The sequence below is a fragment of the Poecilia formosa genome, unplaced genomic scaffold (assembly GCF_000485575.1).
Source record: "Poecilia formosa unplaced genomic scaffold, Poecilia_formosa-5.1.2 Scaffold37, whole genome shotgun sequence".
In the NCBI taxonomy this organism is placed as follows: domain Eukaryota; kingdom Metazoa; phylum Chordata; class Actinopteri; order Cyprinodontiformes; family Poeciliidae; genus Poecilia; species Poecilia formosa.
In genome coordinates, this window is record NW_006799976.1 from 3,207,198 (window position 1) to 3,220,836 (window position 13,639).

Consider the following 13,639-nt stretch of genomic DNA (forward strand, 5'->3'; position numbering starts at 1 on the left):
TAAATGGTTATTGCAGTTAGTTGTTTTCCTACACGGCAGAAACAAAATCTTAAATATTTTTGGTTTAGTTTCTCATGCAAATATTTTAATACACTTGAAATAAGACAAAAATAACTTACAAGTAACTTTACAGTAAGGTACAGAAGCCTGTTTAGAATCAATAATTTCTTATTATTGACAAACAAATATTAGTTTCACTGACAGATTATTACTTCTAATCTTTAGAAGTAAAAAAAAGATCTGCCATTTTTATCAATATTAAGCCAATATGTCCTTAAAACAAGATGCTATATTTTGCTGAAAAGTTACTTGTCAGATACTTTTATCTTATTTCAAGTACTAAAATATTTGCACTAGGAACTACACAAAAAATATTCTGTAAGATTTACTCTTTTTGCTGTGAATAAAGGGCACATTTTTGTAATAATAAACGCTACGTTTGAGAGAAATATTTAATTAAAATTCAGACATCACACATGAGACAACATGTTTGAATAAAGAACAGGTATAAAAATGAAAGGGTGTTTTATCTGCCAGGTTTGGCAGAAACAAAAGTACATGCTTTGCAGAGAGCATCTGAGAACAAAAATAAAAGCATAAAGATCATCTCTGTAGTAAAATTACGATTTTACACATTATTAAAACATTACTGTTTCCAACATGGTTTTAAACAAAGCAGCTAAATATTATTTTCCCATTACATTTGTTTACATGGAAGACTTATGTCGCAAGATTTTTTTGATTTTTTTTTTACATTTGTGTATTTCGGTCAGATTCTGAGAATGAAGTGTTGTAAATGCCTTCATTTCCAGCCGTCCTCTTCATCTGTGCCTCTTCATCGTCGTCCTCCTCTTCTGCCACCTCGTTCTCCTTGCTGGAGTGGAGACCAAACAGGATCAGGCTCAAATTATCAGACTTAATTGCAACGATTGGCACCAATCCACAATCAGCAACATACCGTTTCTTTTGGACCACTGTGGACACGAGTAGAAAGACGATGCCGGCACCAACTATGCCTATAACCACCCCAAACACAATGAGCCACGAAGGGGTCGCAGGTTTAACGGGGGCCGCCAGGGTGGGCAGGACGCCAACGAACTCCAGAGTCGCATCATTGAGCAGGAGGATGTTGTTGATGCGGCCCCTCGACGCTCTATTGGACAAAGAAGAAAAGGAGTTTCAATTGATACTTTTCCGCACAGTGATGACATTGTGGACAGTTGTAGCAAACTGAAAAGGTCATAGGTCTCCTTTTGATGTAGATGAACGTCCAAGGCAAACACTGTGCTCCACTGAACAGAGCAGACGTGCTGTCCAAACAATTTTCAGGTTCTTAAAATTTCCACGCTCTCTTCTAAGTGGGATGTTCATTTATGTGGATTTATGAAATATTCTTGGAAGACAGAGGATATTGTTGGCCAATGGATGGAGTCACAATGTCACAATGGCCTCTGCGGTGGGGGTAGAGTTTGAGGTCTTGGGAAAAGACAAACTACAATAGTTTAAGACAAACATTTCACTCCAGAAGAGCAGTCTAGCTTACAGTCATGGAACAGTGGACCAGATCTTTGCTGTCAATGAATTGCTGAGGGGATCCTGGTTTGGTTGTTCAGGCCAGGTCTTTTTTGTGGATCTGAAGAAGACAACCAAAAAAATGTTCCTCAAGGTATTTTGCGAAGGATTACTGTATGAGGGTACCTAGGTTGCTTTTAAAGAATGCCCTGTCCTTAGACCCTGGGCTAAAGATGTTCCTGTATTCTCAGTACAAAGTCGAGCTTGTTACCAGTGCAGCTTTGTCCCTGCCTGAGATGCTGATTCTCAGTAATCGTGTTTGTTGTGTTTATGGAAAGGAGCTCAAGTTGCCATTGTTGAGAAAAGAGTGTCTGGTTTGGGAACCTCAGGATTCTGTCATTAGTTTTTTGTAGACTGTATGGTTCTACGGGCATCCAGGACATCTTTCCGGTTGCACTGAAGCAGATGGCCAAGGGTGAACTAACCAGACTGAAAGACGGTTACTGGAAAGGTAAACTACTGCCTCAGATGTCAGTGTTTCCCTTGAAGAGTTTAAGTTTTGCTCCTTAGCGATTGTAAGATGGAACGAGACTGGGATAGAACGATTGGGGCCTCGTCTGTCATTGTGCCAATGATGCTTCGATCTTTTCTGGTGAAAATAAAAAAGATCCAGGACAAGTAAAACTTGATCTCCCGGTCTGTCTGCACTCCGACTCTCAACTACGCTCAGGAGGTGTGGATCACGGCTGAAAGAACAAGATCCTGGACGGAAGTGGCCGGGATTAGCATCTTCACGAGAGCCTGGAGGTAGGGTGGCTTGCTTCTCAGCTTAAGGAGCTCTTGCTTAACGCTTGGGGTTGCAAATTAAAGTAGTACCATTGTTCCTCTGCCTTGATCACGTTTCTGACCACATCCAATCAGAGGAAACCTTGGGGCAGACCCAGAACACCTTCGAAGGCTCTTTCATGGATGGATGGACTTGATTTAAAACAAACCAACTGCATCTCTAAATCATGTGGTTTTGTGATTACCTGACAGCCAACTCCACGCTTTCTTTGCCAACAAGACGTGAGGGGTCGTCAGGTGACGTGACCACAAACCAAAAGGACACTCTGGGAGTCTCATCACACACGAGGATGTTTGACACGCTGGACACAAGACAACAAACATGACGTCACCTTCACAAACCACCACTCGCATATCTCAAAAGGTTTTTTGTTTTAAAAATGCCTAAAAACAAGCATGTGGACGTTTCCTTACTTAAATTCTAGGTCCAGGTGATGGCTCATGGCAAAAGCAATGGCTGCTTGGAAGAGGAACCGTTGATTTCTATTCCACTCATACTGTAACATAAACCAAATTTTAAAAAAAAGAAAGAGCTGTTTTTTCATTACAGACACAAAGGGTTGTGGGTGACAGCATGGACCTTGTCCTTACACATGATGACCACATCTATTTTATGAGCATTTTGGATGAGTCTCGTGCATTTCTGTGTTGTAAAACTTGGACAAAATAGTAAATTAGTTTTCACACAAGTTCTGTTTTGGGAAGGTGCAAAGAAAATGTTGCTAATTCGAGAAATGATGTACATATTTGATTAGTCTTAAAAATAATAATAATTTTGAGTTTGATACCAGCTAAACAAACAGATAAAACTGCTGCTCTCTCAAAATAAAAAATAAAAAAACTCAAAAGGTTTGGCACCTTGGTGGAAGACAACTTGCTTTCACAACAGATTTCATTTTCTCTCTACTTCCTCTGACATGGTTTTATTGTATTTTTTTTTTCATTTTCTTCTGCTTCAGGGCCTTCATTGGCCATAACGCGCTCCTTTCAAATTGTTGTGTTTGTGTCGTGTTTATGACTTCATATTGCTCAGCCTTAATGGTCTATGAACACGTGTGCAAATTACCCAGGCCACATGCCTGCATTTATTTATTTTTTCAAATCATTTCGCAAAGTGAGAATGAAAACGCAGAAGTCATTAGAAACATCCCTCTAACTCATGGGCTGCCTCCACCGAAGGGTGTTTCTCTCTTGCGCAGCCCGATCCTTGCTCTAATGTTTGATTTTGAACTGCGTGCAGATAACAGGACAGATGGCGTCTTTCCAGATGGATGCCCCTGCTGCGATAAGCGACAAGATTTTGATCTGCTGCTGACCCCAGTGGCCTTTTTTATTGGGTGAGCAATCTGAACATGAGCAACCCTGATTTTTAATGTTTGGTTTAAACGGTAAATCCCCACCACAACTAAATCTTACATTGTTGGTTTAATATGTGCAAAATGTGAATGGAGTCCAGTCTTTGAGGCTGAGTTAGCGTAAGTAAGGAAATATTTATTTTTGTCTCCTGATTGGAAAAGAGAAAAAAAAAGGGAAATGACCTGACAACGAGGATGGCACACTTTTCAAATTGTTCCATAAGATTCAAACTTTTCCAGCATGCTGGGGTTTAAAAGTAGTTAAAAGCTGATTTAGATTAATATTTAGATTGATTTATTCTTAACAAATGGGGCAATGCACACTAAGCAACATGAATACAACATGTAAATATTTAGCCAGATTTAGCCAGAGAGGCTAATTTTCATCTATAGTTCCCGAGAAGGTTGACGAAGGAGATTTTTTAAAATTATAATTTAGATGCATAGCAACATGCATGACCTATGATTTATGACAGGTTTCAATGTAGTGCTAAAAGTAGTAGTAGAAAACATTTATAATAAAATAGAAACCAGTCACAACCATAAAAGGGGAACAAAGTAAAAACAGCCAATTTAAAAATTATTCAAAACATGCTGTGATTCCAGCATAGTGATAATAGACCCTCAATGAATCATCTTAAAAGATTATTGAGATCATTTTATCATGAGAGATGCAAATAAAGCACTAAAAAATATAGGGCCAAGAACAGAACTCTGTGGAACTCCATACTCAAGGCTACACAAATATAATTTGAAGATTTTTCTCTGTTGTCTTGCTTCCTCGTTGGTTATTCAGATAAAAATCCCTTTAGACTTTGAGCAGTGGAATAAAATGGTGAGGTTGAATTAAAAGAAGAAACTATTCACAGGGTAAACATGAAACTGAAATGCGGTTTAAGGTATGATTTAAAGACTCAGTCACAGTAAGAGTAGCGATGTTGTTTTGACAAATCTATAAAATGTCTCTTGAGGCTGATGGCAGAAAACCAGTGAAGAAACTCCCCAGGAGACTTTGAGCCACGACTCGTAAAAATTATTGATTTGCAGAGGTTTTGAAACGCAAAAGCAAGTGTAGCCTCTTAAGATGCTTTTCAGTACCTAAATCTTATTATAAATGGTAGAAAACATACAAAATACCTTATTCAAACGAATTAAAGCAACATTGTGTGCAAAAAACTAACGGTGTGAAGATGCGGTTACTTTTTTCAGCTTCAGGAACTGAAAATCTTGCAAATCTGGTCTAAATAACATTAAAATATGTCAAAGTTATGCAGCTTGAACAGTTGCTGGGGTTCATCGAATGGACCCGATATCTGTTTGGATCAAATTCAGAGAGGATTAATGACTGAAAGATGTCAAACTGCAGCAGGTTTTGGATCTAAATGAAAAAAAGGCCTAAACGTCCTAAAACAGTTGTGAGAAAGGTAGGTGAGCTATATAGGCTGATCAAATGACACAAATGTCTTAAAGATTAAATTATTTTTAATCTCAGCATCAACAGATTAAAAACTGAAGTCCATGAAGTCACTTTGGGAGAGCGCCATGTTTACATACATTTTTATGTAATCAGTGGAGGAAGACTTTTTAAGAAGATGCAGTAAAACAAAAATATATACATACAGCTTTATCTCCCAGAGCGGTTTTGATGCTGAGTCGAACTTTGAAGCCCTCGGCAGCATCTGAAGCAAAAAAAAAAAAAAAAAAAAAAAAACAAGAAGAAGAAAATATATTTTTAACAGATGTTTGAAATTTCTGTCCCAGCATTGAGATGAAGTGCTCAACTTCAGAATAACTTTTAGATTAATTCACAATATTTTACTAACTTCTGCCGCTGTGAACCAATAAGAGTTTTGCTATCACTGTAGATAAATAATGTAACTGTTTATTACGAGGCAAGAATCTGAGTTATGTCCCTAATCTGACTGCGTTCCAGTAAAGGGAGATTAGAAGCTGAATGCCACTCTGACCGCAGAACAAAATAAGGCAATAAAGTCTGAGAAATGGGTTCATTTCACAGAGTATGACAGCTTAGTGTCAAATTCAAATGGATATTATTTAACTAGAATTGAGCAAATAACTTACTTGGTTTGCAAAGCTGTGCAGCCAAAACAGATGGCAGGCACAGGAAGAAAACGATCCTTCCCAACATTTTTCTCAAAGCAGGTGAAACTTCCCAGGCGTTTGGCGTTTTCTAGGCGTTCAGCAGGAACGTTCCTGGATAAAGCTGATGTTTAATGGTTAAATCAGGACACACCTGCACTCATTTGTCCGCCTTTGAGGAAATGGCAGCCTCTGCTCTGTCCTGCGTGTGGCTAAAGAGGGCTTCCTAGAGAACCTGGAGAGAGACCAACCCACTGGGGAGAAAAACGTCCACTTCAGTTCACGTTGGACAGAAATGTGTGTGTGTGTGCGTGTGTGCTTGCGCACATGTGTGTGTGTGTGTGGGTGTGGGTGTGTGCGTGTGTGGTGTGTGTGCGTTTGTTTGTAATACCTTGTGGGGACCATTTTCTTGACACATACAATGTTGTGGGGACCCACTGCTCCTTGTGGGACCGAAGCCTGGTCCCCACAAAGGGAAACGCTGTTTTTGGATCAGGGGTCAGATTTAGGACTAAGGTGTGAATTGAGTTTTGGTTAGGCTTAGGGCTAGGATAAGGGTAAACTTTAGGCTGTAGAAATGAATGGAAGTCAATGGAAAGTCCCCACAAAGATAGCCACACAAACGTGTGTGTCCGTGGTGTGTGTGTAACCCAGAGCTCCACACCTTTTCACAAAAAGTTGCAGTACTCAGCTTGTTTTTTGGAAATTACATCCCATCTCTATCTAACGAAGTAAAACGTTGGTTTGCACACAGCTCGATATCTTGAGACTCTGCTTTTTTTTTATTTCTCTCTCCTGCCAGAGACAGGTTGTACTGTTCTGGTTCTCCTCTCTTTTGTATTTCTCTGTTTCAAAGCTTAGACCTCACTATTTCAGTGAGCTCTGCAGATTCAAAACAACCAACTAAAAAAAAAAAATGCTAGACAGCAGAAAAATCTCAGTGACTCATTAAAATCTCTTACAGCAAGAGTTATGTAAATGTAAGGTTAATTATCCATCCCACCCTGATGGCTTTGTGGTTAATTTTTCAACTACTTTATCGTGATTTCTGCTTTTCGGCCATTAAAAGCAATCTACGTTGACACAGGGGCCCAGTTTCTGCCTCACAGGCTGCATTAAAGCGACAGCAGACTATACCCTGAGTGTAAAATTCAAACCATAGTTAACCACCAAACTGTGACCCTACAATAAATGACCTTTGCTCCTATAATGTTTTACGGGAAAACAGGAAACACCCGGGAATGATGAAGCAGTGCGAACGTTTTTTACTGTACTTGTATCATTTTGAGTTTTACGTCTTGTCACGTTCCAGATACAAACTTTTATAAGGATTTTATGTAATAGACCGACACAAAGTCGTGCGTCAGTGTGTGGAAGAAAACTCAGATTTGATGGAGAGTGAACATTAGATCTCAAATCTTGCCACAAATTTGAGTTTTTGACTAAAATAAGCCATAATTTGCCTTTTAATCTAAGATATTTAATTGTATCTCTGGCATAGGTTTAGTGTTGAGTTTCATCCAAACGTTTTACCACAGGGGCCAGAACTGTCAGGGTGGAAGTATTCACAAAAACTACAGTTTTTTTATGAATTAAAAATTAATTTTTGTATAGTAATCGATATAAAAAATTTACAATAATGTAATGAAAGGAGTAGGAGGATTTCTGGTGAAAAGTGATCTGTAACTGACAACATAAAAATGACTTGTTTAAAATAAAGGACAAATAAAACACAAAGTACCAATTCTTTTTTTTTCTTCATCTGCATTTATTGTGTGTATTCCCAGCAATAGAAACAGGATGCAGGTCATTCTTGAGACAAAACGTCCTGCTTTATTTAGCCCGGTGTAACAAACAGGCGAGGTCAGTTCAGCTCTTGAACAGAAGTCACTGAACATTTCCGTTCTTTTTCACATTGAGGTTTAAATGAAAGCAGAAAATGTGGTTAATAAAAAACACATCTTGGGTTTTCCATTTGAAGCAGATTTTAGTTTGTGTACATTCTTGTGTCATGAAAATGTCATCCAAAACTAGTTTTCTAAGGAAGCTGCCTGGAAAGCTGAGCTATATTTTTGCCATTTTTGTCAATTTGATTTTCTTCTGGGTTTGTCCTGTCAAGCTTCCATATTGTCAAATATATTGTTACACAAAGTTATTTTTTTTAATATATGACAGATTTTAAACTGTCACATTAATGTTTATTGGTGGATAGTCTAAACTTCAGCTGGCTATACATTAACGTTTACAAAAAAATGCATTTTTATCTCTCTTTTCTAGATTAAACCAAAGACAGGCAGTGTACTTTTACACTGCAATACACAATCACCCATCCACATGCAAACACACACACACACACACATTCATACACCAATCTTCGTTTGGTGTAGTGTGGTGGGCTCCAGCCAGCGACCTTCATGATCACATGTGACTCATCTTCTCTCCTCGCTCTCAGTGTTTGAATACAATTACGTACAAAATACAAAATATCTTTTAGAAAATAATGGTTCGTTAGTTAGCAAACTTTAAATTATTATAGTTTGACAAGTTTTCAAGTTTCCTCTTAAAATCTATATTGCAGGTTCTGTTTCTCTTTAAGTTATGATTACAATGACATAGTGGACTGCATACCAACAATCTGGCTAATAGAATCAATTTGCATCTGTTACATACCACATTATTTTTAATTTTAAGAATTATGACTTTTCCCCCTTTTTTTACATAAAGCAGTTGGTCACCCCACTGCCTCCCTCTCTCTGGAGAATCAAGCTCGTGTCATAGCAAGGTATACATATATTTGTTTGTTTATTTAGGTGTGGCTAAAACTATTATTTTTTTCTGGGGGTTGCCACTGTAAGAGAGACATGACCAATAATCATTTTTTAATGTAACAAAAATACACAAAAACAAAAGTATCTCTATGACTTTGTGCAGGGGAAAGGCAAATAAACAAGCCAATATAACGATGAATAATAATAATTTTAAAAATTGCTTAAACTAAGTCATATAGATTGTTTTCGGAGGGCATCAGGGGAACAACATGAAGAAATTGTTATTTCTATCGTCCTTCATATTTTCTTTGCATATCAGAGTGAAAATACACGTCAAACACAGTACTATTATGAATTAATACACTTTAAAATGTGTACCATTGCAGCAGAGCAAAAAAAAAAAAAATCCTTATGTTGTCGGAGGAAAAAAATAAAAACGGACATTTATTTCCTGTGCTCTGTCGCCCCCTTGAGGCACAGAGCGGTATTGCTACAATCGGCCACAATAGGCGGTGGGAGTGGACAAACCCAAGCCGAGCCAGCAGCTTGGCGGTGCGTCTTCACGGGGAATCACTCTTGTTTGGTGCTGATACCTTCCGTTGTTCGCCAAACAGGAGCCACTTACTTGGAGGAAGGATGTATTGATCTGTTCGCCCGCAGAGTGAGCGCTTCCCCCAGCGGATCCCTCCATGCGTCACCCCCGGGAATGGATCAGGAATCCGCTGCGGCGTCTGGGGCCAGTTTGATCTCCCTGACCGAACATGAGCAGAGGTATTACTCAGGTCTCCACGCTCTGTGCCAGGCTGACGCTCCGGCAAAGCTGTCGTCCAGCAAAGTGGCGGAGCTGTTCAAGGCGTCTCAGCTACCTCCAGAATCCCTGCATAAAGTGAGTGATCACATGTGGAGGTGAGAGGGGCTGCGGCTGCATTGGCCAGAGGAGCCCGGAGCTCTCCTCTGTTACATGATGGCAAGCTATGCGCTCAGTATCCATGTAGGTTTTATAGGTGATGAAACAATCGAGGAGCCCAGTCTGTCATCACAGCCAGGCATCTGGATGAATGTCTTCACTATCAGCTGCTCCTCTCAATTCACAGTCAGATGTTCAGGCCTTACGTTTTTGCTTTAATTTGTGATGTTGAAGGCGATTCTGCATAGGGCTGGGCATTTATCGGGTCTTTTGTCATTTATCAAGATAAATTTCTTATCACGATAAGAATTTTGTTTCCTCGTTGTTGATAAATTCCAATTAACTTTAGTTTTTTTTTTTTTTTTTTTTTAAACGTATTGTCTGGGATTGATAGTTTCACTATTTTTTCCCATTGTTTGTTCAACGAAAGCATCAATAAATACCAATAAATAGAGTTATGGGCTGTAGTAATACAGATCACATTTCTTTACGTGACTGGTGTCCTAAAAAAACAATTTACGTGACAAATGGGAATGATTTTCAAGAGCATTGTTTGTGTTTGTGGGGCAGTAATTGTTGTGACACCCAGCCCAGTCATACAATTATTTAAAAAAAAAAAAGAATGTAATAAACGGTACTTGTCAGTTTTATCGTTATCACAACAGTACCGCAAAATATCATGATTAAATTATAAGTTGGTATCGCTTACCTCTAATTGTGCATGTGTGAGGGTCTGGACTGAGCTGATACTGGTATCAGCTATAGGAATCAGGGCTTCTGTCCCTTTAAGAGGTTCCACTAATGCCTGCAATTTCTCACAGCTCTGTATGTGAAGCTTGCTTCTGTTGAATGAACCATCTCAGAGAACATTGACCATGGAAATTTATTGCTGTCATGTTGTTATTGGGAGCTGCACAGACTGATGCTCACAGCCTTATGTTATATCAAATGTAACATTTATGATTTTGAAATTTGTGTAAAGGCCCAAACTTTTTGTCACATTACAAGCGCACACCTTGTTGTATTTCATCGTCATCACACGTGGCAGACCAGCTCAATTGATAACAATAGAAGAAAAGTGAAAAAAAAAATGATTACATGACTTTAGGAATTTGTTACACATACAAAAGCTGAAAAGTGTGGTGTGCTTTTCAAAGTTACATTTACAATTGTTAGCTAATTTGCGTGTCTTGACATCGTTAACCATTCTTCTTTAAATGGAGTTGATGTCCACAAACATCAGACGGAGACAGATTTCTAAGCATCAATTTTTATTTATTTATTTATTTATGTGACAAATTCCTTATTGGATTTTGGTCTGGGCTTTAACTGGGCCATTTTAACTAATGATTACGTTTTGATCTAAATCCTTGTCCTGCTGGGAGGTGAACATATTTTCCTCTAGGATTGCGCTTTTTGCTCCCATCAACACTGAGCAACTTTACTCTTCCTGCTAAAGAAAAATAAAACTTTGACCTCTGAGGTTTTAACTCATTCTGTTGCATGAGAATAAGTTTGTAGCTCATTGTTATGAGCAATAAAGGTACATGATACAGTGACATGATATTTAGAGCTTGCAACACTTTTCAGTTTTATTTGTAACAGGAAAAACAAACATAAGTTTATGGTTGTCACATGATGTGTCGAAAAGTTCAAGGGATGTAAATACTATTCTAATGCACTAAAAACCACAAAAAGTCTTTTTTAAAATAGCAAAAATCACATCTTGTTTGTCGTTTACCCAACTTATTTTTTGATGTTGTATAAGACAAATTTTAAAGCCTGATCCCTTGGTTAAAACACATCATCAGATCCTTTTGCTGAGCCATCACAGAAACAAAAATAAATAAATAAAAAATGTTCCTGAGCCCCGATGAACACAACGCAGCATGTTGCTGCCGTTTCATGCCCACACTCTGTCCCAAAAGGGCCGACACTCCCATTGTGTGTCTGTGTGGGTCTCAGGAAGTTTGGCACAGAGCTGCGCTCGCTTCCTTCCTGTCCGGCCTGGAAAGCCGCCACCTCTCCGGGGGTGCGGCAGAGTGCAGGGGGGGTGATTGACACAGAGCCCTCTGAGCCGCCACTCGGCCCTGCTGCAGGATGCCTGCAGGATCATTCTTGGACTCGGTGCATTCTTTTTTTCTCATCGTGTCGCTGAGGGTTACTTCCTCCTATATGTAAACGCCCAGTTTGCATGTATAGTTTTACATAAATATTTAATACTCTGTTAGGACATAAACAAATAACCATTTTTGACAGATCCTGTGTGAATGTTTCATGACTGCTGCACTACGCCAACCCAGATTACTGAGGAAGGATCTTTTCTGTCCGACTCGTGTTCACAGCTGATAAGTGGAAAGGCATGACACTCCCTCCCGCCGCGGGGAAACGAGCCGACATGCAGACGGACTTTGGGTCCCGCTGCTGCTGGCTGAAGTAATTTCATTATTTTCACCTCCGACCAGACAAAAGATCCCCAAAGCATTTCATCAGGGCAACATAACATTTATAACGGCCAGGGTGTGTGTTTGTGTGCGCGCTCCAAGGCATGTTCAGATAAAATACCGTTGTTCAGATCAACAGCTGCAAAACTGGTCCGACTGAACGAGGTGTGAGATTAGTACTGGTGGTTTGATCCTTTTGCTGTGCTTGACTCAAATATGCATCAGTAAGTCTTTATGCAGTCATTCAGTTCCAGCAGTTTCCAAAATACAACTTGGACCTCTGCTAAGGGTCAAAAGATAAGTGTAAAGGGGACCCTTCTATCTTATCTAAGGTACTTCTTTGGAGGGAAAATATGCACAAAAAATATTGAATTTTTTTTTTAAGCGGTAGCATGATGTAAAATCAACTCTTTTGAGCTTTGCATCATGTTGTAATGTTATTCCCTAATCAAAAATAGATCTGGAGTGTTGCCTTGATGCTTTCATGCATGTTTGAGAAGTCCCTTAGTCTCCATGGCAACCATTCAGCAATGCAAAACACCTGGGTGGGTCTAGCTCCGCCTTCGAGGATGTAGCTCCTCCTCTGAGGAGTTTGCAAGCTTCAGAGCTTCCGCCTCACAGATCGGCCGTCCACCGTGACTCCTCCACTCAGCTCCTTCAGACTAGCCAGCAGCAATTAGCAAACACCTGGTGGAACTGCACATCTGCTGAGCTCATTATAGGAGCTGCTGCGCAGTGAAACGCTGGTAAAGCGGTTAAAGGGTTAATAGAGGAGCCATGTTGTGATGACTTCCCGAAAGTTCAGTTTCAGAAAGAGCAGGAGCTTCTTAAAGAATCAGAGGCCCAATTTCAAGGCATGAAATCACAAAGTCAAATTTCTTTTACATGATACTTGACATGTAGAGCATTTTTATACATAGTTACTTGATTGTGGTATGAAATGATACTAAGTGGCTGAAAAACACATAATACTACTTCCTTAAAGGTTCAGAGTAATTGTGCCATGCATTTAATCCCAGGATTATTTTTCATTAAACCAAGATGTTTCTTTCTAATAGTAGGACATCACTTCAAACTTTGTAAAACCATACTGAAAACTATTAATTAATTAAAATAAATAAATAAATAAAAATCAGTTTTCATGTACATTTTAATACAAAACAGGATGTCAAAAATTAGTTGTACCCATCTCATTCAAAAATCGGAAAACTCTTTATTGGCATTACAACAATGGCACCCTAATCGTTAGCTCCCTTCTCAAATTCTACACTGATATTGAGAAGAGACAAGTTGATGAAATTAAAAGACTGAACGATTCCTGCTGAAATTCAGGAGGTTTGTTTTAAGTTCTGCAACATATGCTGTTTTATGCCTTCTGTGTGGTTGCCAATGGAAAAGCTTAGTCTGAAAAACAATTAAGGGCTTTAGCTGAATAAAGGTGTTTAAAAGGCTTCCCTCTGAGTTTTTGGAGGCGGAAAAGGACAATGCTGCATGTCTCTGGCAGCTTGCAGCATTTCTTTCATTGAAAAATGTAATGATTTCCTTGTGTTTGAATACATGGGTGAGAATTGCAAGTTGTTTTTTTTAATGCCAGTATTTGGTTATGAGTAGAATAAGAATCTAAAGCTGCTTTCTACACATGTATCTTATATGAAAAGCTCCGTGAGGCTTAGCATGTGAGGACATGGATATTTTGAGGAAGTTTTA

General features: G+C 39.0%; 2 protein-coding genes across 5 annotated transcripts in view; one reads left to right on the plus strand and one right to left on the minus strand.

The window, feature by feature from the left end:
• Window positions 1-438: 438 nt before the first annotated feature.
• Window positions 439-6,125, minus strand: cltrn (collectrin, amino acid transport regulator). The gene is made up of 6 exons (XM_007550761.2): window positions 5,796-6,125; window positions 5,334-5,392; window positions 2,773-2,855; window positions 2,544-2,660; window positions 959-1,153; window positions 439-874 (listed from the first exon to the last, which is right to left on the minus strand). The coding sequence occupies exons 1-6, from the start codon at window positions 5,860-5,862 to the stop codon at window positions 751-753; spliced, it is 645 nt and encodes a 214-aa protein (XP_007550823.1). The 5' UTR covers window positions 5,863-6,125; the 3' UTR covers window positions 439-750.
• A 2,872-nt stretch (window positions 6,126-8,997) lies between these two features.
• reps2 (RALBP1 associated Eps domain containing 2) overlaps window positions 8,998-13,639 on the plus strand; it is a 28,210-nt gene continuing 23,568 nt past the window's right edge. For 2 of the 4 annotated variants that reach the window (XM_016670759.1, XM_007550762.2), the window contains exon 1: window positions 9,012-9,467. In XM_016670759.1, the coding sequence (XP_016526245.1) occupies window positions 9,288-9,467 (180 nt within the window). In that variant the 5' untranslated portion in view covers window positions 9,012-9,287. Of the gene's footprint in view, window positions 9,468-13,639 lie in introns of all 4 variants that reach the window. The other 2 variants (XR_001661912.1, XM_007550763.2) reach the window with 2 other exon arrangements.